This window comes from Thamnophis sirtalis, unplaced genomic scaffold (genome assembly GCF_051295495.1).
Source record: "Thamnophis sirtalis isolate CommonGarterSnake01/CBP01778 unplaced genomic scaffold, rThaSir2_p1.2 scaffold_10, whole genome shotgun sequence".
Taxonomy (NCBI): domain Eukaryota; kingdom Metazoa; phylum Chordata; class Lepidosauria; order Squamata; family Natricidae; genus Thamnophis; species Thamnophis sirtalis.
Genome location: NW_028261390.1, coordinates 27,617,203 through 27,641,169, shown reverse-complemented (window position 1 = coordinate 27,641,169; position 23,967 = coordinate 27,617,203). Strand labels below are relative to the sequence as shown.

The 23,967-nt window shown below is 38.8% G+C and overlaps 1 protein-coding gene across 1 annotated transcript in view; it reads left to right on the top strand.

Annotated features, from left to right (window-relative positions):
* The window catches only part of EDNRA (endothelin receptor type A), a 41,799-nt gene that overhangs the window by 1,916 nt on the left and 15,916 nt on the right, over positions 1 to 23,967 (top strand). Inside the window, exons 2-4 of the mRNA XM_087724332.1 lie at positions 1,920 to 2,350; positions 13,718 to 13,842; positions 16,175 to 16,373. Coding sequence (XP_087580458.1) covers positions 1,964 to 2,350; positions 13,718 to 13,842; positions 16,175 to 16,373 — 711 coding nt within the window. The 5' untranslated portion in view covers positions 1,920 to 1,963. The remainder of the gene's footprint in view (positions 1 to 1,919; positions 2,351 to 13,717; positions 13,843 to 16,174; positions 16,374 to 23,967) is intronic.

Here is a 23,967-nt window from a genome sequence, read left to right as displayed (position 1 = left end):
ATGAACTGTAAATACCTGGTACTCCTGAGAAAATATAGGGTATAAGTCTATGAAATAATAATTTAGTGTTATGAGATCATTGTTGCAAGAATATAGATAACCATTAGATGGCGGCAAAGGTACATAGAACCACTCTCCTGCCATCATAGAGTGGAAGGGGCGCAGTGGTTAGAGTGCAGTACTGCAGGCTACTTCAGCTGACTGCTAGCTGCAGTCAGTAGTTCAAATCTCACCTGCTCAAGGTTGACTCAGCCTTCCATCCTTCTGAGGTGGGTAAAATGAGAACCCAGTTTATTGTGGGAAATATGCTGACTCTGTAAACCACTTAGAGAAGGCTGTAAAAGCCCTATATAAGTCTAAGTGCTGTTACCTAGTGGCTTAAGCATAAAGGAACTAAGGATGAAATGTGTCAACACATATACCATAATTTATATATTATATCAGATGCTGTGACACAAATATGTAATTGCATGGTGTCAATATTGTAGATGTTGCTCCCTAAGACTCCTTATAATGTTTTCATCCTTCACCTGGTAACCTATCTTCTGCTTGAAATCAGTTTAAGATGGCAGGCATAAACATATTGCCTTAGAAACAAATGCCACAACGTATTCATTCTGAGCATTCTTAAATGGGATTATATTATAATTGCTTAAGTAAACCAAACCTGGAGTTTACTTAATCCCATTTAGTTTTCTTTAGTTAGCAATGCTGCAGCAGTACAGAATTTAAACAGAATTTAACACACTGTTTTGGGATTATGGGATTTGTAGTCCAAAACACTGTTGAAGAAAGCTGTCTTAGACAAAGGATATGCATATCTTTCGAATGCAGTTCTTAGTTCAAATAAAAATAAAGCGATCACAATAAACACCCATCACTTCTGTCAAAAGAGCTTGAATAAGTAAAGAAACAGTACTTAATATATGAGCCTATAACTGTGGATACCAAGACTGTGATGGATCAGGCAAGTAGAAGGAATACTTGAATGATATTAGGGAAGACAAGGGAAATTTCTGAAGAAGTATGCAAAATACAGTGGCTCAGAACATTGATTGTTAGCAAGAGGGAAATGGTGAAGGGAAGGCAGTTGAACACATTAAATTTTTTCTGTTGTATGCGAATGTCAGGAAACAGGAACAATTTTCTACTTTTACTTCTTTAGATAGTAATAATTGGCACTGAAGATAAATTGTAAAGCTAGTAATATACTAAAATGATCCATTCAAACATAAAACCATGATTAGAGTCACATGAAAGTTATTCAATGCATTATATTGCACCACCTTTCTATGGGTTGCTCTGGAACTAGATCCTGAACTTATATCTCTGAAGTAAGGCATTCTTCTGGAGTAGGACAAAATTCCTGTTGCTAAACAAAAAAAAAATGTTAACTGAATTTTGCGCCATTTGCCCCATTCTTGCCACAGTTGTTATGCGAACCACTGCAGTTGTAAGTTAGTAACACAGTTGTTAAATGAATCTGGCTTCTACGTTGATTTGCTTGACAGAGCCACAAAAGGAGATCACATGATGCTACAGCACTGCAACTGTCATGAATATGAGTCAGTTGTCAAGCATCCGAATTTTGATCATGTGCCCATTAGGATGCTGCAACAGTCCTAAGGGTGAAAAATGGTCATAAGTCCATGCCATTGTAACTTTGAATGGTCAATAAATGAACTGTTGTAAGTTGAGGAGTACCTGTAATTCAGATTCTCGAAGAAAGCTTAAAAGTTGCAATAAAGCTGTATAATTCACTTGAACTGCCTGGATTCTTGATTTCCCATGCTTGATTGACATTTTGTTTTCTGATGATCTCTTTTAAAAGTAAAATCATTTCTCATTTTGTTTAATGATATAGAAGCTTTGTTTACAATGCTAATACTGCAACATAAATATTATTTTTTTCTTTGTAGGTTTTTAAATAAAACATATTTTCTTGATTTTGAAGATTTAAAAAATGGAAACATTTCATTTTTGGATAATCTTGGCACTTTTTGTAACTGGATCTGTCATCAGTGAAGGTTCGGAAAGAGACTTTTCCAGCCTGAATGATTCTGGAACCTCTGCCACAAAATTGGAAGATAAATTAATTACTCTTGCCCATCAGCCCAACACTAACAACAGTCGCTGTGCAAGGCGTCCCACAATAGCTAGTACTTTAAAACATATCAATACAGTAATTTCTTGTGCAGTATTCATCATTGGGCTTGTTGGAAATGCAACTCTCCTGCGGATAATCTACCAGAACAAATGTATGAGGAATGGACCTAATGCATTGATAGCCAGTCTGGCCTTGGGAGATCTCATCTACATCATCATAGATATTCCTATCCACGTATATAAGGTAATATGCTTATGCTTTCTATAATTTTTACAGCATAATAATGTGTTACAATAGTTTTGCATGCATAAATTATCATTGTTATTATGGCTGTTAGAAGACTACATGTAAACAAACTTTTTATATGAATCAGACTTTTAAACACTTAACAAATGAACAAGTGAACTTACTAAAATTAATTGTAGTTGGGGTGGAAGTGAAAAGATGTGGCATATGTGATACCTGTTTTTCATACATGTTAACTGATGTACAGTGTACACATTTTCTTAAATGTGAGAGAATGTAGGGATATGGTTTTGTTTTTGTTTGTTTTGTTTTATTTGTCATTTATAGGCCGCCCTTTTCCCTGAGGGGACTCAGGTTAGCCTTTAGTCTGTGGCAAATAGGTTGCTTCCATTTCATTATAAACATAATAGTGTTTCAAGTAAAGTGAGTTATTTAATATTAGCTAAGAAAGTATTGTATAAGACACACCAGAGTATAAGACGCACCAAGGTTTTGAAGAGGCAAATAAAAAAGAAAAAGGTTTTGCATTCTGCAAACCTCCCAAAAATGGCCATATTTTTTGAGAAAATGGGCCCGTTTCCCTCCCAAAAGACATCAATAGCCTTTAGGGGGCTTGTAGAGGGCTCCTGGGGGGTGAGCGTCCCCCCCCCAAAGTGAGCAAAAAATGGCCCATTTTTCACAAAAACGGGCCCATTTTTTATCAAAAAGTTCCATGCATAGCCCTTATAGGCTTATAGAGTACTCCTGGGGGCTGGGGGGGCAAAATTGAGCAAAAAATTGCCTGTTTTTCACTCATTTCTGCCTTCCCCAGCCCCCAGGAGCTCTCTGAAAGCCTTCTACAGGCTCTGCATGGCCATTTTGGTGAAGGGACAGGGTTTCGGAAGGCAAAAAATGCTGTATTCAGTGTATAAGACGCTCCCAGCTTTTCAACCTCTTTTTTGAGGGAAAAAGGTGTGTCTTATACTTGGAAAAATATGGTAGCTTAGGGGATGCAGTGGCTCGGGCTAAGATGCTGAGCTTGTCAATCAGAAAAGTCAGCAGTTCGGCGGTTCGAATCCTAAGCACCACATAACAGAGTGAGCTCCCGTCATTTGTCCCAGCTTCTACCAACCTAGCAGTTCGAAAGCATGTGGAAAAATAGAAACCACCTTTGTTGGGAAGGTAACAGCATTCCGTGCACCTTTGGCATTTAGTCATGCTGGCCACATGACCACAGAGAATGTCTTCAGACAGCTCTGGCTCTTAGGCTTTGAAACGGAGATGAGCACCCCCCTCTAGAGTTGGGAACGACTAGCACATATGTGCAAGGGAACTCTTTACCTTTAAGAAAGTACTTGTAGCCGGTCTTTTTTAGAACAGAGCTTTCTATGGTAGGAAATGTATGCAAATCATTTCTTAACTACAAAACAAATAATACACTACTTTATTGTTGTGCACAGAAGGAAATAGCTTGGAGAGGACAAGCAGATGGTGAGGCATCAGTTCTGTATTTGACTGTTACTGATGTCTTGGGCACATTTCAGTCTATTTAGTTGCAGTTATTTAGTTATTCTGTTTCTGTATCGCTAACTGATTTAATAAGGTGGTGGTAAATGTCATTGATTTTTTTGTTATTGTGTTATATAGAACTTATAATTTTATCTATCATGCTATTTGAAACATTTAAAACAATTCTGAATGTTCATGGGATGTGGATTATCACTATGGATGATATTCAGATGATTCAATTCCACACATCAGAACTTAATATAGTGAGGGAATGTCTTTACAATTATGCTGGCAAGTTGGAAAAGGTGGTTTGGATCCCCCCTTCTTAAAAAAAATTCCAACAAACATCTCATTTTTTTTTCTTCTGTCACACAGACTCTTAGCTTTCTGTTCTTCATTTCTCCAGGCCGTAAGAGACAGCAATAGTCTGGCTGGCTGGCTGGCTGGCTTTCTTTCTTTCTTTCTTTCTTTTTTTCTTTCTTTCTTTCTTTCTTTCTTTCATTTTTCCTTTCTTCCTTCCTTCCTTCCTTTCTCTCCTTCTATGCAATTGAAGACAGTAAAGCATAGTTGCAACTGATATGATTGCTTCTTGGTCTTTGAGGCTTGGAAGAAGAGAACAAGAAAGAAAAAAACACTACATATGTATAGCACTTGCTGATGGCATTCTACAGTATAAAGAATCTTCATATTTGTAGAACCATAAACTAAAATCAATTTTACAACAATAATAGTTGAGTTTGGGCTTTGGACATGTTCCCTTTTAGAGTCGTAATGTATCCCTGTCCAAATGCTTAGTGACATCTAGTATGAAAATATTTGGGTAGTGCAATTATTTGGAAGTTTGGTTTTTTTTTAGGATTTATATATAATTTATTTAATGAACTAAGGCTCATCATAATTTCTTTATGATTCCTTTTTTGTATCTTTAAAAATCTTATGATTTATAGATGAATTAAAAACTGAATATATTTGTGTGTATAAATATTACTCAATATAGGAATCTACTGTATGATAATTAAATGTTGCTATTTAGAAAGCAGACATGTTAAAAACCACACATCAGATCTGTAGTTGGAAATAATATCACGGGACAGGGGAATACAAGAGAAAAATACTTTCTCCTGTGAAAAAATAGTATACAGTAGTAAACTTCCTAAAATAAGAAGTTTTAGGAAATTTGACCAAATTTTAGAGATGAGATCAATATTCAATGTAATTTTTATTTATATAATTCTAAATTGAATCAGAATCACATGGAGAGGGAAAGGATTCAACTCTTTTATCATGGAATTGTCAAATCAACAGTTCAAACACACACACACACACACACACACACACACACACACATATATATATATATAATACACACACACACAAAATCATTGACTTAATGCAGAATGTAACATGTTTGCTTATAGTAAAAGGTTTGTTACTACAGAAGTATCTTTAATACTTACATAATATATTATAACGAATGAGACTTTTTAACATTGCTTTTATTAAAGCACAGATCAACTATTCAAAAACTGGATTGTATGAAAACTGATACATTACTTACTCTGCATAGTAAAATAATAAACTTCACTATTCAAAATCTTCCAAATTTATTTCTTATTTTAAACACACTATAAATAGTGTGTTCAAATTTTCATACAATACAAAGTTTTGTAGTTTCTATTTACTTTTCTTTTTGAGCAATGGATATAAATAATTATAACCATATTCAGTTTTTAATATTAATTTCATAATTTTTTCATGTTTGGCAATGAAACTGTTAACTATTTTAGATACGATGAGTCTATTTTGTATAAAGAAAATGGTAATCTTTGTTTAAAAGTAACACTTCTAAGTTATCAGAACTGGCATGGTGTAGTTCTGATTTATTATGTGTTCAAGTCTGAAATTAGCTGAAAATGATTTGAAGTGCTGGGAAGCATTTAAGTCATTTTGTATTACTAGACAAAATGGTAAACTTGATCTCAGTTTTTCCATTTCTTTCTGCCATTTCTTGGATCTTACAGTTTAGGAACTTCGTGGTTATTCCCCCAGATCTTCCAAAACTCAAGACTGGCTTCTGGTTTTGTGACCTTCCTATAGTTTCATTTGTTCACATGAGGTTTTGGCTGTAATGTAGATTGTTTTCTTTATAGAACATGGTTCCCTCTGCAATCCTCTGGGTTTTCCCCAGTATGGAAAGGAGAAAACCTTTAACTGCAGTCCACTGATTAGGCATGCACCTTTTTTTTTTTTTTTTGGCTTACAGGCTTTAGCCTTTTTTGGATGTTGAAAGAAATAGTCTAAAATTTCATTGTGGCAGGATTTAATTCATTTCCAGTTAGCATTAGGTTAGTGCATAAGCCTGAACTAATGGATAATATGTGTTCTATTGCATCTTTTATTTTCTATTGTTTGAGAGTAGTTCTTTTCCTTCTTTTTTTTGTTTGGTTGCAGAGAATTGTGTAGAGACAAAAAGTAAAACTTAATCTCTCTTGCCTTATGTACTTTGTTGTCTTACATAATATTTCTCTGCCTGGTTTAGTTAATATATTGCAACTAAGAAATAAGATGAACTTTTTAAAGTAGAAGTGTGGATTAATTAATGCAATCTTCTTTTCATAAGACAAGAATACTTCTTTAATATCCCTCAATCTGGCAATTATTCCGGTAAATTTATAGACATTTTATCATATCCCACTTGCCCTTCAGATATTGAATCAGAGTTTGAAGAGGCTTGTAACTGTTAACTATTCTATTTGTTGCCCAACCAGGAACTGAGAATTAACTATACAATTTTTGCTTGAAGGTCTGGAGATAAGATAATACATTATTCTGTTAATTTTTTGTCCCATTGTCCAACTGCTTCTACCATTAATAGCTTTCTGCCAATATTCAAGCAAAGTCATTTTAAAGCTAGTTGAAACAGTAGCATCTTTTGCTTTCTTGTATGAGTTATAGCTGCACAGGTATTGAAAGTAACATTGTCACATACATCTCTTGTACATGCTTCTTCTTTGTTTTAATTTGACTTTTGTGTTTTTATTATTTTCCCTTCCCACCATCACTCTTTTTCTTTAGGAATTATCTTAATCAGTTTTTTCTTCTTCTTTGCCTTTCCCCCGCCACCAGCCCAATAAGAACATCTCTACTTTTTTTATCCATGGAGTTTACAGATTAGTAGGATTGGGTAAGTCTTAAAGTTTCGAAAGAGATTTGGAATTTTCAAACTCTCTGTTCCAAATGCCTTTGGAACAGAGAGTTTGAATTTTTATAAAGCACCATCTGAAAAATGATGCTAGAGCATATAATAAAGAAATTGTTTTGAAAACAATTATTACTTTGGTGACTTCTTTAGTGGATTGTGAGAATAATTTTTTTATATTCTGATTAGAAGGCTGATTTAAGTATGAGTTGCATGTAAATTTATTAGTTGAATGTACAACTGTTTGGAAAACCATAACTTAAGTGATAGTTTATTAAACTGGAGCTATATAGCAAGTAATCCAAGAAGTGGAGTGATATATCAGAGTAATAAGATTTCTTTTTGGGATATTTTCAACATTTTCCTTCATGGTTTAGATGAAGAGATAAAGATATAGTTTCAAATTTGTAGGTGGCACAGATTACACAAATAGGTAAAAATAATAGACAAATTTAGAAGAAGTTAGTGTAGGTTCTTTATCAGAAAGAAAAATAATATGGCCAGCTGCTTTTATCTAGCCTAGTAAAAAAAGATGTTGCAATAATAGATTGTCACAACATGAATAAGCATTATAACATAGATTTTGGAAAAGAAGTTTCCAAATAATAGTTATTCATAGAATTCTTAATTGGTCAGACCCACCTTGAGTATTAGGTTCATTTTTATAAATATCAGAGGAATTGGAAGAGGTGCCAAGAAGGGCACTATGAATGATTGGGATTGGTTATTGTAGCATATTGAAGAAGTATATTACATTTCTTTAAGTAGCTAAAAGGATGCCACACACAAGGTCAAGACCTCATTTCAATTAGGCCAGGGTACAGGATATGGAATAAAGTTATCTACAGGAATTAAAAGCAATTTCCAATTAAGTGTTATACAAATGAGCCACATGTAAAGAAAGTGGTGATAACCTTTTTGCTGGATGTGCTTATGCAGAGGTTGGACATCAATCTGTTTTTATTCACGTATTTGCACTGCCAGGGGATTCCACCTAATGACATAAATGATCCCTTAGGAGAAATGATCTTTGTGAACATTCATGTCTTAATTAATATTTGATATTGATGTAAATTTGCCTTTCTTTCTATATACCATTCTTCAATAGCCATTTGCTTTCCTGCAACTCTTCTTAACCCAGTAGATTTACTTACAATATAAGTTAAAAAAATTTTTTTTAGCATTCTTTGAAAATAAATTAAACTCTAGCTGACCGAAGTTTTGGCATAAGTACAAACTTTCAGCTTTGTTTGGAAATACATTTAGATATATATGCCTTGGGCCAGACTTCTATTCACATGGTTCCTATCAGCTCATGGGAGCCTTTTTTATCCCACTGACACAAATTTTAGATCACTTTTCTTGCATGTATGCATGCATTTAGAAAAAAGACAAGGAATGTGTGCACATGTAAAAACTATCCTGAATGTTTTCAAATAATGTTTGTTAGAAATGTGTGGGTATGTGAACATAGATCATAAAGAGATTCCTGCTGCATGAGACCACAAACCTATCTAATCCAGCATTTTCAGTCACTCAGTGGCCAACTGAATGTTTTTGAGTCACTGGCGGTTAAATGGCATATAAAATTGATTATTACTGTTATTGTGTGTACATGTACTATCAGCCAGATAGACTGGATTTGGCATTTTTGTTCAGCTGTACAGTCCTTCCCAAGAACTTGGGATACACAGATGTTATGCACACAACAATGTGAAATCACAGCTGCCAGTTCTCTAGCTGACATTGTCCCTCATATACATCAAGTTCTTCCCAAGAACTTAGAGTCATGATGGCGAACCTATGGCACGCGTGCCAGAAAGCCATTTGTTAGGGCATGTGAGGTGCTGCCCTGTCATCTGGCCAGCGTGCATGCATACACTGGCCAACTGACTTCGGCCTTCTTTTGAGGCCTTTTTTGACCCTCCCGAGGCCCTCTGGACAAATCGCAAATCACAATTCCTGAACTTCTGGCTTCCCTGTAGGTCCGTTTTTTGCCCTCCAGAGCCTTCAGGGAACTCCTGAGGCCTCCGGAGGGCTTCCGGAGGGGGGGAGGGGAGGCTGTTTTCACCCTCCTTAGGCTCCTAGAAAGCCCCTAGAGCAGTGGTCCCCAACCCCCGGTCCGCGGACCGGTGCCGGGCCGTGGAGTACCTGGCACCGGGCCGCGCAGCGGCCGGGGGCCATGATCGCTGCAGCGGCCGGGGGCCATGCAACGGCCGACTCTTCACTCATGCAGCGCCGTCGCCGGAGGGGGGGAGCTGCGCGGAAGCACAGGAGCAAGTGAGGCGAGGAGGAAGAATCCCCCGCTACTACACCACCTCCGCCCCCTCCCTGAGTCAGCCGTCCCCTCAGTGAACGCCTCCGCCTCTTTCTCCTTTCTCACCTCAGTCGGCTCGCCTGGAAGCGAGGCGAGGAGGGGGCGGACCATGCGCTGGAAGCGGAGCCCTTGGAGGCCCTGGCGGCTTCCCCGCCCGGCCTTGGCTTGTGAGAAGGAACGGCGGGAGAGGTAGAGAGAGAGAGAGAGAGAGAACGTCGGGCAGCCGAGGGGGGGGGGTCTTTTGAGGGGAGATGGGGGGCAGCGCACGGTGGAAAAGCGGCGGTCTTGCCCACCCCTTCCCTGCCTCCCGCCCGCTCCAGTTGCCGCAGCCAGGGGTGGGGGCTCGGTGCCTGAAGTCTCTTGCCTCTCTTCCAAAATTTCGCCAACGGGCATCAGTGAAGCGCGCTCTTTCTCTTCCTCACAAAACACATTTCCTTTCCCCCCACGCGTAGTTATTGGCGATATGGACTCTTGGAGGCTGCGCTCCCGGGTCGCGTTTCCTTTTTGCAGCCCACGAGAATGCCTGGTTCTGAGCCTCAAAAAACGAGAGTTCTCTTAAGGCTGCAAAAAAGGAATATACTTTGGTCCTTGAAGCGCTTTTCCTGTTATTTGGACATTATATATATACGTACGTACATACGTACGGTATGTATGCATGCATGCATGCATGCATGCATGCATGTATGTATGTATGTATGTGTGTGTATATATATATATATATATATATATATATATATATATATATATATATATATATATATATATATACATACTTAAAGTCACAACCCCTCCCACCCTGGCTGGCTGATAAAGGAGTCGTTCTCTGTAGCTCAAATGGTTAACTCCCTGCCTGGGAGGCAATAGAGCACAGGTTCGATTCCCAAAAACTTGGGTATGGCTAGCTGATGAGAGCTAAATAGCTTGAAATAGATCTATACTAGTCTCCCTTTATTTATTTATCAGCATAAATATAACATATATATATATATATATATATATATATATATATATATATATATATATATATATATATATGTCTGTAGTCCATAATATAGTGATGATTTAAAAAAAAATTAGTTGAGCACATGGAATCTTTTTTCTTTTAGTATATTTTGGAGGTGGGGGCCCACTTTGTTATTTAAGATAGTATCTCCTTTTATATATGGTAGTGAAGATACCTAATACTCCCACCCCCTATTTCCCCCACGACAATCAATGTGTCGTCGCAACACGGTAAAATTATCAAAGGCTGACTGGTCCGCGGCGATAAAAAGGTTGGGGACCACTGCCCTAGAGCCCGGAGAAGGCAAAAAAACCAGGCCAAAAGTGTGGGGGGGTGTCATTGGTCGAGCGCATATGCGCATCCGGTGGAAAGTGTCGCACACATAGCATTATGGGTATGGCATGCCTACGCACGACACCCCGGCGCTCCCCCCGCTTTTGGCACAGGAGCCAAAAAAGGTTCACCATCACTGATCTAGAGTGTGATAATATTTCAGCATAATATATTTGTGGATCCAAGCAGTACAGTTTTTTTGCAATTGACTGGTGGAAATTTTTACAATGCTTAGATTTTATAACTGTTGTCCCAGATTTTTAATATGGCACTCTGGTGCTGATAACTGTTGTTGATTTATTCTATAATCTTTCAGTTTTGATTTTTAGCTCTTGGCACTCTGTTATTTAGCATGTTATTAAACAAAACTTGATTAGTTTTGGTTAAAACATCCCACAATATTTTAACCCTCTCTTGCTCAACTATTTTTCAGAGTATAAGACGCACCTTCCCCTCCCTAAAAAAGCGTGGCAATGTTGGTGAGTCTTGTACACTGAATACAGACATTTTTGGCCTCCTGAAGCCCCATCCCCACATCCCATTTTTGCGAAAAATGGGCCATTTTTCACAAAAATGGAAGAGTTTTTGACCTCCCCCAGCCCCCAGAACCACTTCGCAGGCTTCAGCAGGGCTGGGGGAAGGCAAAAATGCCTCCATTTTTTAAAAAGCCTGTTTTCACAAAAAAGGGAAGTTTTTGTCTTCCCCCAGCCCTGCTGAAGCTTGCAGAGTGCTCCTGCGGGTAGGGAGGACAAAAACTTTTTTTTCTAACTTACCTCTTCAAAATTTTGGTGTGTCTTATACACCAGTGTGACTTATAGTCCGAAAAATATGATACTTTTTCAATGTTATGTTCCTTCCAATTTTTCATTACTGGTACATGATAATTTTTACAGATTTTCCATTAAATCATTTGGGTGATTAGGTTATAATTAGCTTAAATCTTGTAGGAGCTGATTATATGACCTCCTGTTTCTACATTTAGTTTTAGCCGATGTTCTAACATTACTTGTCTGCATTCACATAATCTATGCCATGTATGATTTATAAACCCCTACCATATCATCCCTTACATTTGGTCCAAGATTTAAAAAAACCAAGTGCTGTAGCCTTTTCTTTTAAAAAAGAAGCTTCTAACCCCTAATCATGTTGGTTATATCATTGTGTGAACAGTCTTTTTTATCCTTTCTAGCTCTGTACTGTCGTTCTTAAAATTCTGTGATTGGAACTATACACAACACTCTGAATATGGTTTCCTTATAGTTTTGTACAAAAATATTATTTATATTAGCAGTTCTGTTTTCAGTTTGCTTCCTGATTGAAATTCATCTCCTAAAAAATAAAATTTGCTTTTTTATAGTAAATATAAGCACAAGGGGTGGTATTTTCAGTAAATAGAGTCTATAATAACTGTAAGATCTTTTTTCCTAATTAGTCACAGCCAGTTCCAATTCCACACAGAAAAAAAAAAGAATAGAAAGCTGAGATTCCAAGAAATTAAATAGTAGGGCATATTTTACCTATTGCAAAATATAGAACAAAATGTAGCACTACATTAATGGTGACAGAATGCTATAGTCTGGATTGATGTACTCCTATTACAAATTCCTTTGAAGCTTATTTTTTCCCTAAGAGTTCATTTTTTCTATTCCCTCAATTTTATTTATTCTCTTTTCAAATACTTGATGCCTTGCAGAAACTTGTAAATATTCATTCCTTACAGTGCTTATTTCCTGGCCTTTTTTTTAGTGTGTGTGTGTGTGTGTGTGTGTGTGTGTGTGTGTTTTCTTATTGTGTTTCCCCAAAATTAAGACAGGGTCTTATGGTACACCTCAATGACTAGAATGTTACTTTTTGATACAAATGTGCTGAATCAAGTTAGTAAATAGAATTTAGAATATAATTGTTAGGAAACTGAAGAAAGTAAAAGGTCATGTCAGAGAACCAGAAAGGCCTGGTTTCATTTTAGTGTTCAATGAGTGCAGGATATTGGTGGAAGTGATCCTAGTCTACTGCTCTTGTCAGTTGGTTGGACATAATGTATTAGCTGTCCTGATAAGCAATGTAACACTTTTCCTTCCCAGTGGGCATTTTATCACCCTGATTGGTATTTATGATGGCATCATGATTTATGGAAGGGCTTAAGTACCTTATCCAAAACCATGTGCTGAATATTTGGGTGACACTTTTCTGCTGACCTAAGAGTTTAGAAAGGAGTCAGGTCCTTCCTTCCTGCCTGCCTGCCTTCCACTACAGTTTAAGTGTATTTTCTGCTCAACATCACAAGCTATTTAAATTGGTAAATACAGAGGGAGGAGACTTTAGGGAAACAAAGCATAGGACACTTATTTGCTCCTCAGAATGAATTTATGAAACCTTGGAGTAAAGTTGATAGATAATACTTTGAGCAGAATTGTCATCTAAGTCTTGTCAGAATGTGTATGGGTAAATAATGCTATAGGGACGTGGTGGCTCAGTGGCTAAAATGCTGAGTTTGTCGATCAGAAAGGCCGGTGGTTCGAATCCCTAGTGCCGCCTAACGGAGTGAGCTCCATTACTTGTCCCAGCTTCTGCCAACCTAGCAGTTCGAAAGCATGTAAGAATGCCAGTAGAAAAATAGGGACCACTTTTGGTTGGAAGGTAATAGCATTCTGTGTGCCTTCTGTGTTTAGTTGTGCCAGCCACATGACCACGGAGACGTCTTCGGACAGTGCTGGCTCTTCGGCTTTGAAGTGGAGATGAGCACCGTCCCCTAGAGTTGGGAACGACTAGCACATATGCACAAGGGGAACCTTTACTTTAATGCTAGATTGCTTAAAATCCATTGCATATTTTTTTTGTAGAAAATAAATGTGTCCTTCCTAAAATATGTAAAATATTTTATTCTGTCAATCATTTGACTCACACTACTCATAATAGTAATGTACAAAGAATACTGCATATAACTCAAACCTTCCTTGATTCCATTGTGTGCTCATGTTTTCTATATGTACATTTTAATTGTCTCTTCTTTTTTCTGTCCATTAGCTTCAATTTCCACAAAAATTTGGGAAGACACCTTTTGAACACTTTCTTTGCCATGTTATTCCTTTTATTCAGAAGGGATCTGTAGGGGTCACTGTTCTTAATCTCTGTGCCCTAAGTGTGGACAGGTAAGAAATATATTATTCCCTCTGTGAACATTTTTCATATATGAAAAATTATCAAGAGAGTCCATAACTGAATGTTATATGTTAACCTGGAGTTTTAAATTTTTATTTAGATAAATAGCTTCTTGCTTAATTTTCAAATTTAACATCTCATCCTGTGTTATATTTCACTATTTTGTTTTTTTCAGTATAACAATACTTTATTGATTAATTGAAAGACCCAAAACTATTTTTTAATAAAGGGAACCAAAGAAATGGCCATAAAATTTTCTGGCACAATTTTGAATATGTTATATGTAGGGGCATCTCAAAGTTATCCCAAATAACTATTTTTTCGAGAAAAAATACTTTAAATGCTTTTCACCTCTTTAAAAATCAATGATTCTTCAACTGGATCATTTTTCCCATTGAAAGAATTAAAGGTATGAATGGATACCCTAGACCAGTGATGGCTAACCTTTTTGTTGTCACGTACTAAAAGCATGCGCATGTGCAACAGTGACACCCCCGGCATGCCCCCTGCCTGCCCAGCACAGGCATGCATGACCTCCCCCACAGACCTCATTTTGGACCTAGAGGCCTCCCTGCAACCTCCTGGAACCAAAAATGGGCCACGGGGGTGCACCCCCACTTCCCCAACCCCACGAATGTGTGTGTGACCCCCCCATGCATGTGTGTGCATCTCCAGCATGCACCTTTCCCCCACATATGCATGGCAGAGACCAAAAAATCAGCTCGCCAGCAGGAGGCACGCACACATGCGCAGTGGAGCTGAGTTTGCCCCTGGCTCACATGCCATACGTTCGCCATCATGGCCATAGACTCCATGTCTAAAGCAACCATTTTGTTCATTAACACAATTCAAGGATGTCAGAGACTCTAAAGTTTTAGCTGTGTCCATATCAGTTATTTCATTGACATCATGTTAAACCCTTTATAGACGAAGGCCAAGGAAGTGAGAAGTGTGGCCCTGGCTAAAAGAAAATTACCCTTTCTTGTTCTTTCAGTGGCAGGGCCAAGAAAGAATATCTATAACTGGAATGTCTGTTTTTGAGATGGTGTGCATATTTTGAAAGCATCCTGTGGTGATAAATGATTATCAGAAAATACTTTAGGGATGTATTATGTGAGTTACAGTTACATTCAGTCTAAAAATGGCAGAAATGTAATAATTCAAGCATGAACCAAGGACCTCAAAAGTGTTAAGGAAGTATCTAAGAATTTTATAATTTGTTGCACAGTCAACCAAATTTTTATCCACTTATTGAGTCCTTTCCAAGGACTTGGGTGTGGATATTTGATGGTGTTAAAGATATGGTTGCAGGATGTAAGCTGTTCTAAGTAAAGCTGCCTTATACAATTAGAGTATTTTTGTCAATGATGATGGTGTTTAAGTGGTGCTCCAGTTGTCTGGGGTTGGACTTAAGGCACTTATTATTAGTTGGAAATCGCTTTGCTTTCTTTTGTGACAATCATCTACTTCTATTTGTAGTCTTTATATTTTGTGGTTTTTTTTCCAGTTTTTTTCTTTTGTCTTCTGCTCTCTCCAGTTATTGCAATGTCTAATATCTAGACTTTTTTTGTCTTTCTTATCAACTTATCAAGGTGTTTATTATTATTGGTCCTTTTTTGCCACAGACATTCTATCTCTGTTTTCAGGTCTTTGTATTTTGTTATTTTCTCCAGTTATTTCCCTTCTATTCTACTGTCTCCAGGTTTTTATTATTGTATATACCTGACAATGTAAAATCACACCTGCCATTTCTTGACTGCTGTTGGCCTTCAGATGCATCAAGTTCTTCTCAGAAACCTAGAATATCATACTGTGTCAATGTATGTGAATAATATATGTGGATTCAATCAGTGTGGCCTTTTACAATTTACAGATGAAATTTTGTCAATGTACATATTTTCTAGTTGCTGTCCATGGTTTTATGCTATGACACCCAGTGTACTGATAACCACTGGGATTACCAAGGCTGGTTTATGTCAACTTTAATTTTCAGATACTTTATCATCTTCTCCAATTCCTTGTCCTCTTTTCTACTTTCCCCTAATATTCCCACATCAATTATTTGATTTTCTTCTTTTCAACCACAATAAAACTGGTTTGTTGTGAGCCAAAACTTTATTGGTTTCTATTCGGAAATCCCACAATATTTTAACCTGCTCGTTGTTCACTACTTTTTCAACTAAGTATTTTCACCAATTTTTGATTAAACTGGCATATATTTGAAGAATCTTGAAATGTGTCTGTTGTATTATACCCATGTTGAAAATTTAAACTTTTATAAAGAGCTGAAACTGACAATGTAAATTTCTTTCTTTATTTTAGGTACCGAGCAGTTGCTTCCTGGAGTCGTGTTCAAGGAATTGGTGTTCCCTTGATCACTGCCATTGAAATTTTTTGTATTTGGATTATTTCCTTCATCCTGGCTATTCCAGAAGCTATTGGTTTCAAACTTGTTGATTATGTTGAAAATGAAGAGGTGTTGAAAGCCTGTATGCTAATACCACGCAACAGCTTCTTGAAAGTACGTTATTATATCAGCTATGGAAAACCATTTTGTTGTGATTATTGTTTGTCTTTTAATTAATAATAATGGGACAATTTGGAGAATTAGGATTAAGAAAAATGGAAGGTCAAGGAGAAATAATATGTATATTGTGGGGGGTGATAAAAAACAAATTTATGAAAGGCTATTAGCTTTGAAAGTTCAGTTTTACCAATGGGTTGGTAGATGGCATGCCCCAAATATCCATTTCAGATGGATGTGTGGGCGCATTTGTGCCTTTGAGTCAGTGTTAACTCCTGACAACTGTGTTGAGTAGTCTCTGCAGCTTGTGGGGTAAAGTTTTGAGAAGGCATTTGCCCTTGCCTTGTTTCTATAACTGAGAGTGAGAGACTGCCCCAAACTTACCCAAATGGCTGTGCCTCCAAATATTACTTGCAAAAGAGCAATTATGTATGAAAAGTAATATTTCCTCAGTTCTGAAGACATATGGTTGATCGTTATGGATAACGCTCTTGAATAGGACTGCAAAAATCTGGGAAAATGCATGTAGGATTTCAATTTCAGCTTTGTTTCACTTGTTTCAACTTGACCTTTCTAAAGTAGGTTCTAATTAGAACACTGGCCTTTCCCCATTTGCACATAATTATAAGAGGAATATGATGTGGTTATTGTTGTTGCTGTTTTTGCTACTGCCTTTATCTTGTATTGTTGTTTTTGCTACTGCCTTCATCTTGTCTCAGCCCATTGCTCAGAAAGGGTTAAATCATGCGTAGCTGTACCAGTGTTGCAGCAGATTGTGGTTTGTAATCTACTTACGAAAAAGCAGGACTTGAGACCACGAAAGTGAGAGAAACAGGTTTATTGGATGCATCGAGTTCAGCGTGTTCACACACCAAAATCTGAACTGAACTGAGCTCTGCCCAGGATCCTACTTTTATGCCGTGTTCCACACGGTACATTCTCAAGGCGTTTCCATACATGAGACAAGCATGACATTTCAAAAGGGGAAGTTCACTTGGACTGTTACAGCAAAGTATATAGGAGAAATATAAAAAAGAGAAGTTCCTATTTCATCTTAAGCTGTCAGCAGCTTTTACCTCTGTTCTATCTCTCACCCACGTCTGGCTTCCTGTGCCCCCACTTTACAGGGTCTTGCCACACAGTTCAGCCCTATTTGTAATACTTATGAGGAAGTTGGAGAGAAAAATTCACTGCAGCTAAAAGTCAACTTTGGGACTCCAGGGCACTAGAATGAAAAGCCAAAGTAAAATGAATTTATAAGGTCCATTCTATTAAGACCACCTAACCTGGCCAGCCACTGGTGGGTTTACCTGTGCAATCCCTGCAGCATCACCAGCATTAAAGTTTTTCTTCTTGAACTGACAACATCCAAGAATAATTTTAGATTAAGTAAGGTAAAGGGTCTATAAATGTGTGGGATTCTTGTAGTGTTTATGGGCTATATCAGGGTGATGTTGACTCATAGTCTCCATACATTGATTCCTGGTTTGTTAGGATTAAGTGTAGATTCCTGAGCTTGAAGCTTTAACTTGGTCCTTTACTTTTGGGCAATTATTTCTTGTACCACAGGACTGGAACTGGAACTCTGAAACAGTGGGATGAAATTGCCAAACAGGCTAAAATAGCAGAATAGTAAAATGGTGGAGCTAGCTCCATACCCCACCCACATCCCTTTGCCTTCTAAAAATAATATGTAGGAGTTTTAAATGAAGCATTTGTTGTCCATATGTTGAAAAAAATGCTGTTGGTGACTCATCTACCTCCATAATACCTTCTGGCTATCTATCTATCTGTCTGTCTGTCTGTCTGTCTGTCTATCATCTACCTACCTACCTACCTACCTACCTACCTACCTACCTACCTACCTACCTACCATCTATCTATCTTTATTCAACTTAGGCTGTGATAGAATAGCAATAGCAAGTAGACTTATATATCACTTCAAAGTGCTTTAGAGCCCTCTCTAAGTGGTTTACAGTGTCAGCATATTTCTCCCAGTGATCTGTGTCCTCATTTTTCTAATCTTGGAAGGATGGAAGGCTAAGTCAACCTTGAACCTGGTGAGATTTAAAGTGTCAAATTGCAGGCTGCCGGCAGGCAACAGAAGTAGCCTGCAGTACTGTATTCTAACCACTGCGCCACCTTGGCTCTTAATGGTATAGCAGGAAAAAATAAGAAGCACAGTTCAACAACTAGACATGTCCAACTGCTATTACAGTATCATGATTGTAGGTAATTTTTTCCTGCAAGTTGGGATGTGCTAAAGACAGAGAGTAGCCAGATTGGAAGGCTTAAACATTCTCTTTGCTGGTCACATGCTGTACAGGTAGTCTTCAAGTTATGATCACAGTTGAGTACAAAATTTGTTAAGTGAGTTTTGCCCTAATTTATAACTTTTTCTACCACAGTGAATCATGCAGTCTTGAAGTGAATCTGGCTTTCCCATTGACTTTGCTTGTCAGAAACTGACTGGTAAGGTTACAAATAGTGATCACATGACTCCTAGACAATGCAATTGTCATAAATAATGCCAGTTGATAAGCACCCAAATTTTGATCACATGACCATGGGGATGTTGCAGTGCCCATAAGTGTGAAAAAATAGTGGTAAGTCATTTTTTTCAGTGCTGTTGTAACTTTGAACAGTCACTAAATGAATGGTTGTAAGTCAAGGACTACCTGTGTACAAAAAATTGGTTCAGCACCTTAGTACAGATTCTGTAAGGACAGGACAGCATCTGGCAAGGGCAATACCCTTCAGATTTTCTCCAAACTTAAGGATAGACATTAACTTAACAAAGGATAGGGTTTTCAGCTACATTTCAGTAACTACTTATGGAAACATACATGTTGCTTTGATAGATACTTTTAGATACTTTTTCTATTTTTCTCCTGAATCCCTGGTAGTTTATATCAAAGAATACCAAGTTTCAGTGCGAGTTTTAATTTTCTGACTATTATCTTATCCCAGGGGTTGGCAACCTGCAGTTGTGGAGCTGCATGTGGCTCTTTCATCCTCTGCTGCAGCTCCCTGTCACCAGTTGCTCCACAATTAATGGGACTTTCGGTTAGGATAGGTAGAGGAAAAAGGAGGGTGCGCTAGGAGGAGACTCTATGAGGGAGAAACCGGACTTCCGGTTGGCAGAGGAAAAAGGAGGCTGTGCTAGGAGGAGACTCTATGATCGTGGTGGTGGGAAATTGTACTTCCAGTTAGCAGAAGAATAAAGGAGGCTATGCTAGGAGGAGCCTCTTTGGTGGGGGAACCGGACTTCTGGTTGGCTCTAGAATTGAATGGGGGGCTTCCAGTTTGGACCTTTGTGGCTCTTTGGGTGTTTAAGGTTGCCCCATGCCTTATCTCAAGACCATTTCTGGGGTCCATAGAAAAAAGAAGCACAAAGTGGGAGTAAGTGGAAGAACCAGCTGGAAAAAGTTAAATAGTTTCTTCCTCTGGCATTCCTTTTACAGCTGTTGGAAGTTTAACAAAACAAAGTGTTTCAGAAAAGATAACTATGACTGCTTATGATTTGTTAAATTCTTCTCATTTTGCCCTAGAGAAAATAGCTAGTTCTCTTACCTTTCCAAACATATTCAAAGTTGTATTAAGAGATGCCCTAGATTGCAAGGAATTACCTTTTCTTGTGTATTTGGAGACACAAATGCACACACACAGATGTGTCTACACAAAACAGAAAGAAATGCTGAAACAAGTCAAAGAGGTTTTTTTAATACATGAATTAAGGCTGAAATGATAGTTGCTGACTTAAATTTGATTTCTAGCAAATCTTTGAATAAATTGTGCTAATAAAACTTCATAGTTTTTTGTGGTTACTTCCTTTGTATTTTCTTAGAAAATACTTCATTATTTTTAAGTCCATCTTTCCAATGTTTGTCCTAGAATCTAAATCCCAAAAGACCAAGTGCCTTAGGGAACTTGGGAAAGGCCCATTTCCTGGAGAAAACTAGTTCCATGTGGACTTATATATTTAGACAAAAGGATGACTGTGCCACTTATATTGAAGTACAATATTAGTTAGTTGCAAACTGTAAGCTTTAATGGCTGTAATTCATCATTTGAAGAAATCTTAGTTTAGTTCTTCTTTAAAATCTCACATTTTAAATGCTAAATAAGATGGACTTTTCATATTTTTAGCATCCAATTTTCTCTAGCACAGTGACTTAATACTGGTGGAAAGAAGAGAGTTTAGTCCAAACAAGATGTGACTTTTTTGGGGGGGGGAATAATTATATATCCTTTTGTTTGTAAACATGTTCAGATTTTTTATCCTGGGAAAAAATAGTTATATATCCTTTTGTTCGTAAACATGTTCAGATTTTTGATCCTGGGAAAAAATAGTTATGTATCCTTTTGTTTGTAAACATGTTCAGATTTTTGATCCTGGGGTCTTCAGATTGAGTCATTTAATTATCTAAAAGCTTGGCTTCTATTTTCCTGCAATTTACATTATGAAGAGCATCACAAATTTAGGGCTAGAAATCACTACATTTTGAACTGCTGCCTTTCAAATAATAGTAGACAAGAGAGATCCATTTGACTTAGTGTAAGGTACCTTCATCTAAAAGTTGAAAAGGAGCCATTTTAAAAATTTGCTTATATTTTGTGCAAGTGCTTTGCAGGGCTGCGGTTAGCTGATGGTTGTGCTCTTTTAAGATAGGGGCATAGTACTAGTCAGAATTGTGCAGTTCGTCTGCAGAAAAAGATCCAGCAGACATTTCTACCATCAACACTGGTCACTTGCTGTATACATTAATCTGGAGATCAAATTAACAACCTGGCAGGTACAGAGAAAGAAAACTCAGATTAAATGAATCAGTGATCAATCAGTCTAATACAGTTTTCGATTGCATATCATGCCATTTCCAGTCATGAAGGCATGTTAAATGTGTGCTTGCACAAGAAGTATCCCAAATTCTAGAACAAGCATTAATTTCTTGCTGAAATGATGCTCTGTTGTTCATAAGGGTGTCTCGTCTACATATATGCTGGGTGCATTGCTCAGTTGAAGGAACTTCAAGAGTAGCCCTTTTTGCTAGGGTTACATTGGTGCAACTATAGATGTTATATAAATTTGTGGAATCTATATCAGAGAGCCTTGTTAAGAGAACCCATTTTTATCACATTTATGCTAATTTTTCCTACTTTTAATATGAAGGGATGCGGTGGCTCAGTAGCTAAGAAGCTGAGCTTGTCAATCAGAAAGGTCAGCAGTTCAGCGGTTCGAATCCCTAGCGCCAGTAACGGAGTGAGCTCCAGTTACTTGTCTCAACTTCTGCCAACCTAGCAGTTTGAAAGCATGTAAAATGAAAGTAGAAAAATAGGTAGGGACTACCTTTGGTGGGAAGGAAACAGCATTTCGTGCGCCTTCCGCATTTAGTCATGCTGGCCACATGACCATGGAAGCATTTTCAGACAGCGCTGGCTCTTTGGCTTTGAAAAGGAGATGAGCCCCCCTTAGAGTCGGGAATGACTAGCACATACGTGCGAGGGGAACTTTTACCTTTAATATGAAGCATGTCTTTTAAAAAATGCTTTTAGTTCTATCATTGCTACATTTAACTAACTAAAACTGTCTCCCAGACATTTTTAATAGCATCGCTTGTGAGAAAGTTGATTGGGAACTTTATAAACTGTAGTCTTAATATATCTAGCGGGATCTGGTAAGGAGAAAATTTATTCATTCATTCATTCATTCATTCATTCATTTATTTATTTATTTATTTATTTATTTATTTATTTATTTATTTATTTGTCTTGTATCTCGCCCACTCCCGGAGGACTCTGGGCGGCTCACAAAAGACAAGGGAAAGGGGGGAACAAGACAAAGACAATATATTAAAAACAAAACCAACATTCACAATTTCTATGGAGGTAGATGCTTCTCAGCTCCCCCCAGGCTGCTAGAACAGCCAGGACTTGGTGGCTTTGCGGAAGGCCGGGAGGGTAGTAAGGATCTGGATCTCAACAGGGAGCTCGTTCCAGAGGGCCGGAGCTGCAACAGAGAAGGCTCTCCCCCGGGGAGTCGCCAGCCGACATTGGCTGGCAGATGGAATCTGGAGGAGACCCAACCTGTGCGATCTAATTGGTCTGAGAGAGGTAATCGGCAGGAGGCGGTCTCTCAGGTACCCAGGTCCGATGCCATGTAGGGCTTTATAGGTAGCGACCAGCACCTTGAAGCGGATTCAGAGACTAATAGGTAGCCAGTGCAGCTCACAGAGGATAGGTGTAACATGGGTGTACCTTGGTGCACCCACAATCGCTCGCGCGGCTGCATTCTGGACTAATTGGAGTCTTCGAACACTCTTCAAGGGCAGCCCCATGTAGAGCGCATTACAATAATCCAGTCTTGAGGTCACAAGGGCGTGAGTGACTGTTTGAAGGGCCTCCCGATCCAGGTAGGGTCGCAATTGGTGCACCAGGCGAACCTGGGCAAAGGTCCCCCTGGTCACAGCCAACAGATGGTGTTCTAGAGTCAGCTGTGGGTCCAGGAGGACTCCCAAATTGCGAACCCTCTCTGAGGGGCGGATAATTTCACCCCCCAGCCTGAGAGATGGAACAGTTGGACAATCTTTGGGAGGGAACATCAGAAGCCACTCGGTCTTGTCTGGATTGAGTGCCAACTTGTTTGCTCCCATCCAGACTCTAACAGCCTCCAGGCACTGGCACATCACTTCTACTGCTTCACTGAGTTGGCACGGGGCAGACAGATACAGCTGCGTATCGTCTGCATATTGGTGATACTTAATCCCGTGCCGGAGTATGATCTCACACAGCGGCTTCATGTAGATGTTAAATAGGAGGGGGGACAGGACCGAACCCTGCGGCACCCCATACTTGAGGGGCCTTGGGGTCGATCTCTGCCCTCCAACCAACACCGACTGTGACCTGTCCGAGAGGTAGGAGGAGAACCACCACAAAACGGTGCCTCCCACCCCCACCTCTCGCAACCGTCACAGAAGGATACCATGGTCGATGGTATCGAAGGCCGCTGAGAGGTCAAGAAGCACAAGGATAGAGGGGTGACCCCTATCCCTGGCCCGCCAGAGATCATCGATCAGCGTGACCAAAGCAGTTTCCGTGCTGTAACCAGGCCTGAAACCCGACTGAAAAGAGTCTAGATAATCGGCTTCATCCAAGGACCGTCGGAGTTGCGAGGCCACTACTTTCTCAACAACCTTCCCTACAAAGGGAAGGTTGGAGACTGGACGATAGTTGCTCAAAATGGCTGGGTCCAAAGACGATTTCTTCAGGAGGGGTCTCACCACCGCATCCTTTAGGAGGGGTGGGAAGATTCCCTCCCAGAGAGAGGTGTTCACAATCGTCTGGATCCAGCCGCATGTCACCTCCCTGCTGGTCGAGACCAGCCAGGAGGGACACGGGTCCAGTATACAAGTGGAGGCACTCACCACTCACCTTGTCCACTTCATCAGGAGAAGCCCGTTGAAACTCAATCCATAAAGCATGCTCAAGACCCTCCCCCGGTACCTTGGCTGGTATCGTGCAATTGAAGTCCAGCTCTGTCCGAATCCGAGCGACTTTATCCGTCAAATACTGAACAAATTCCTCAGCTCTACCC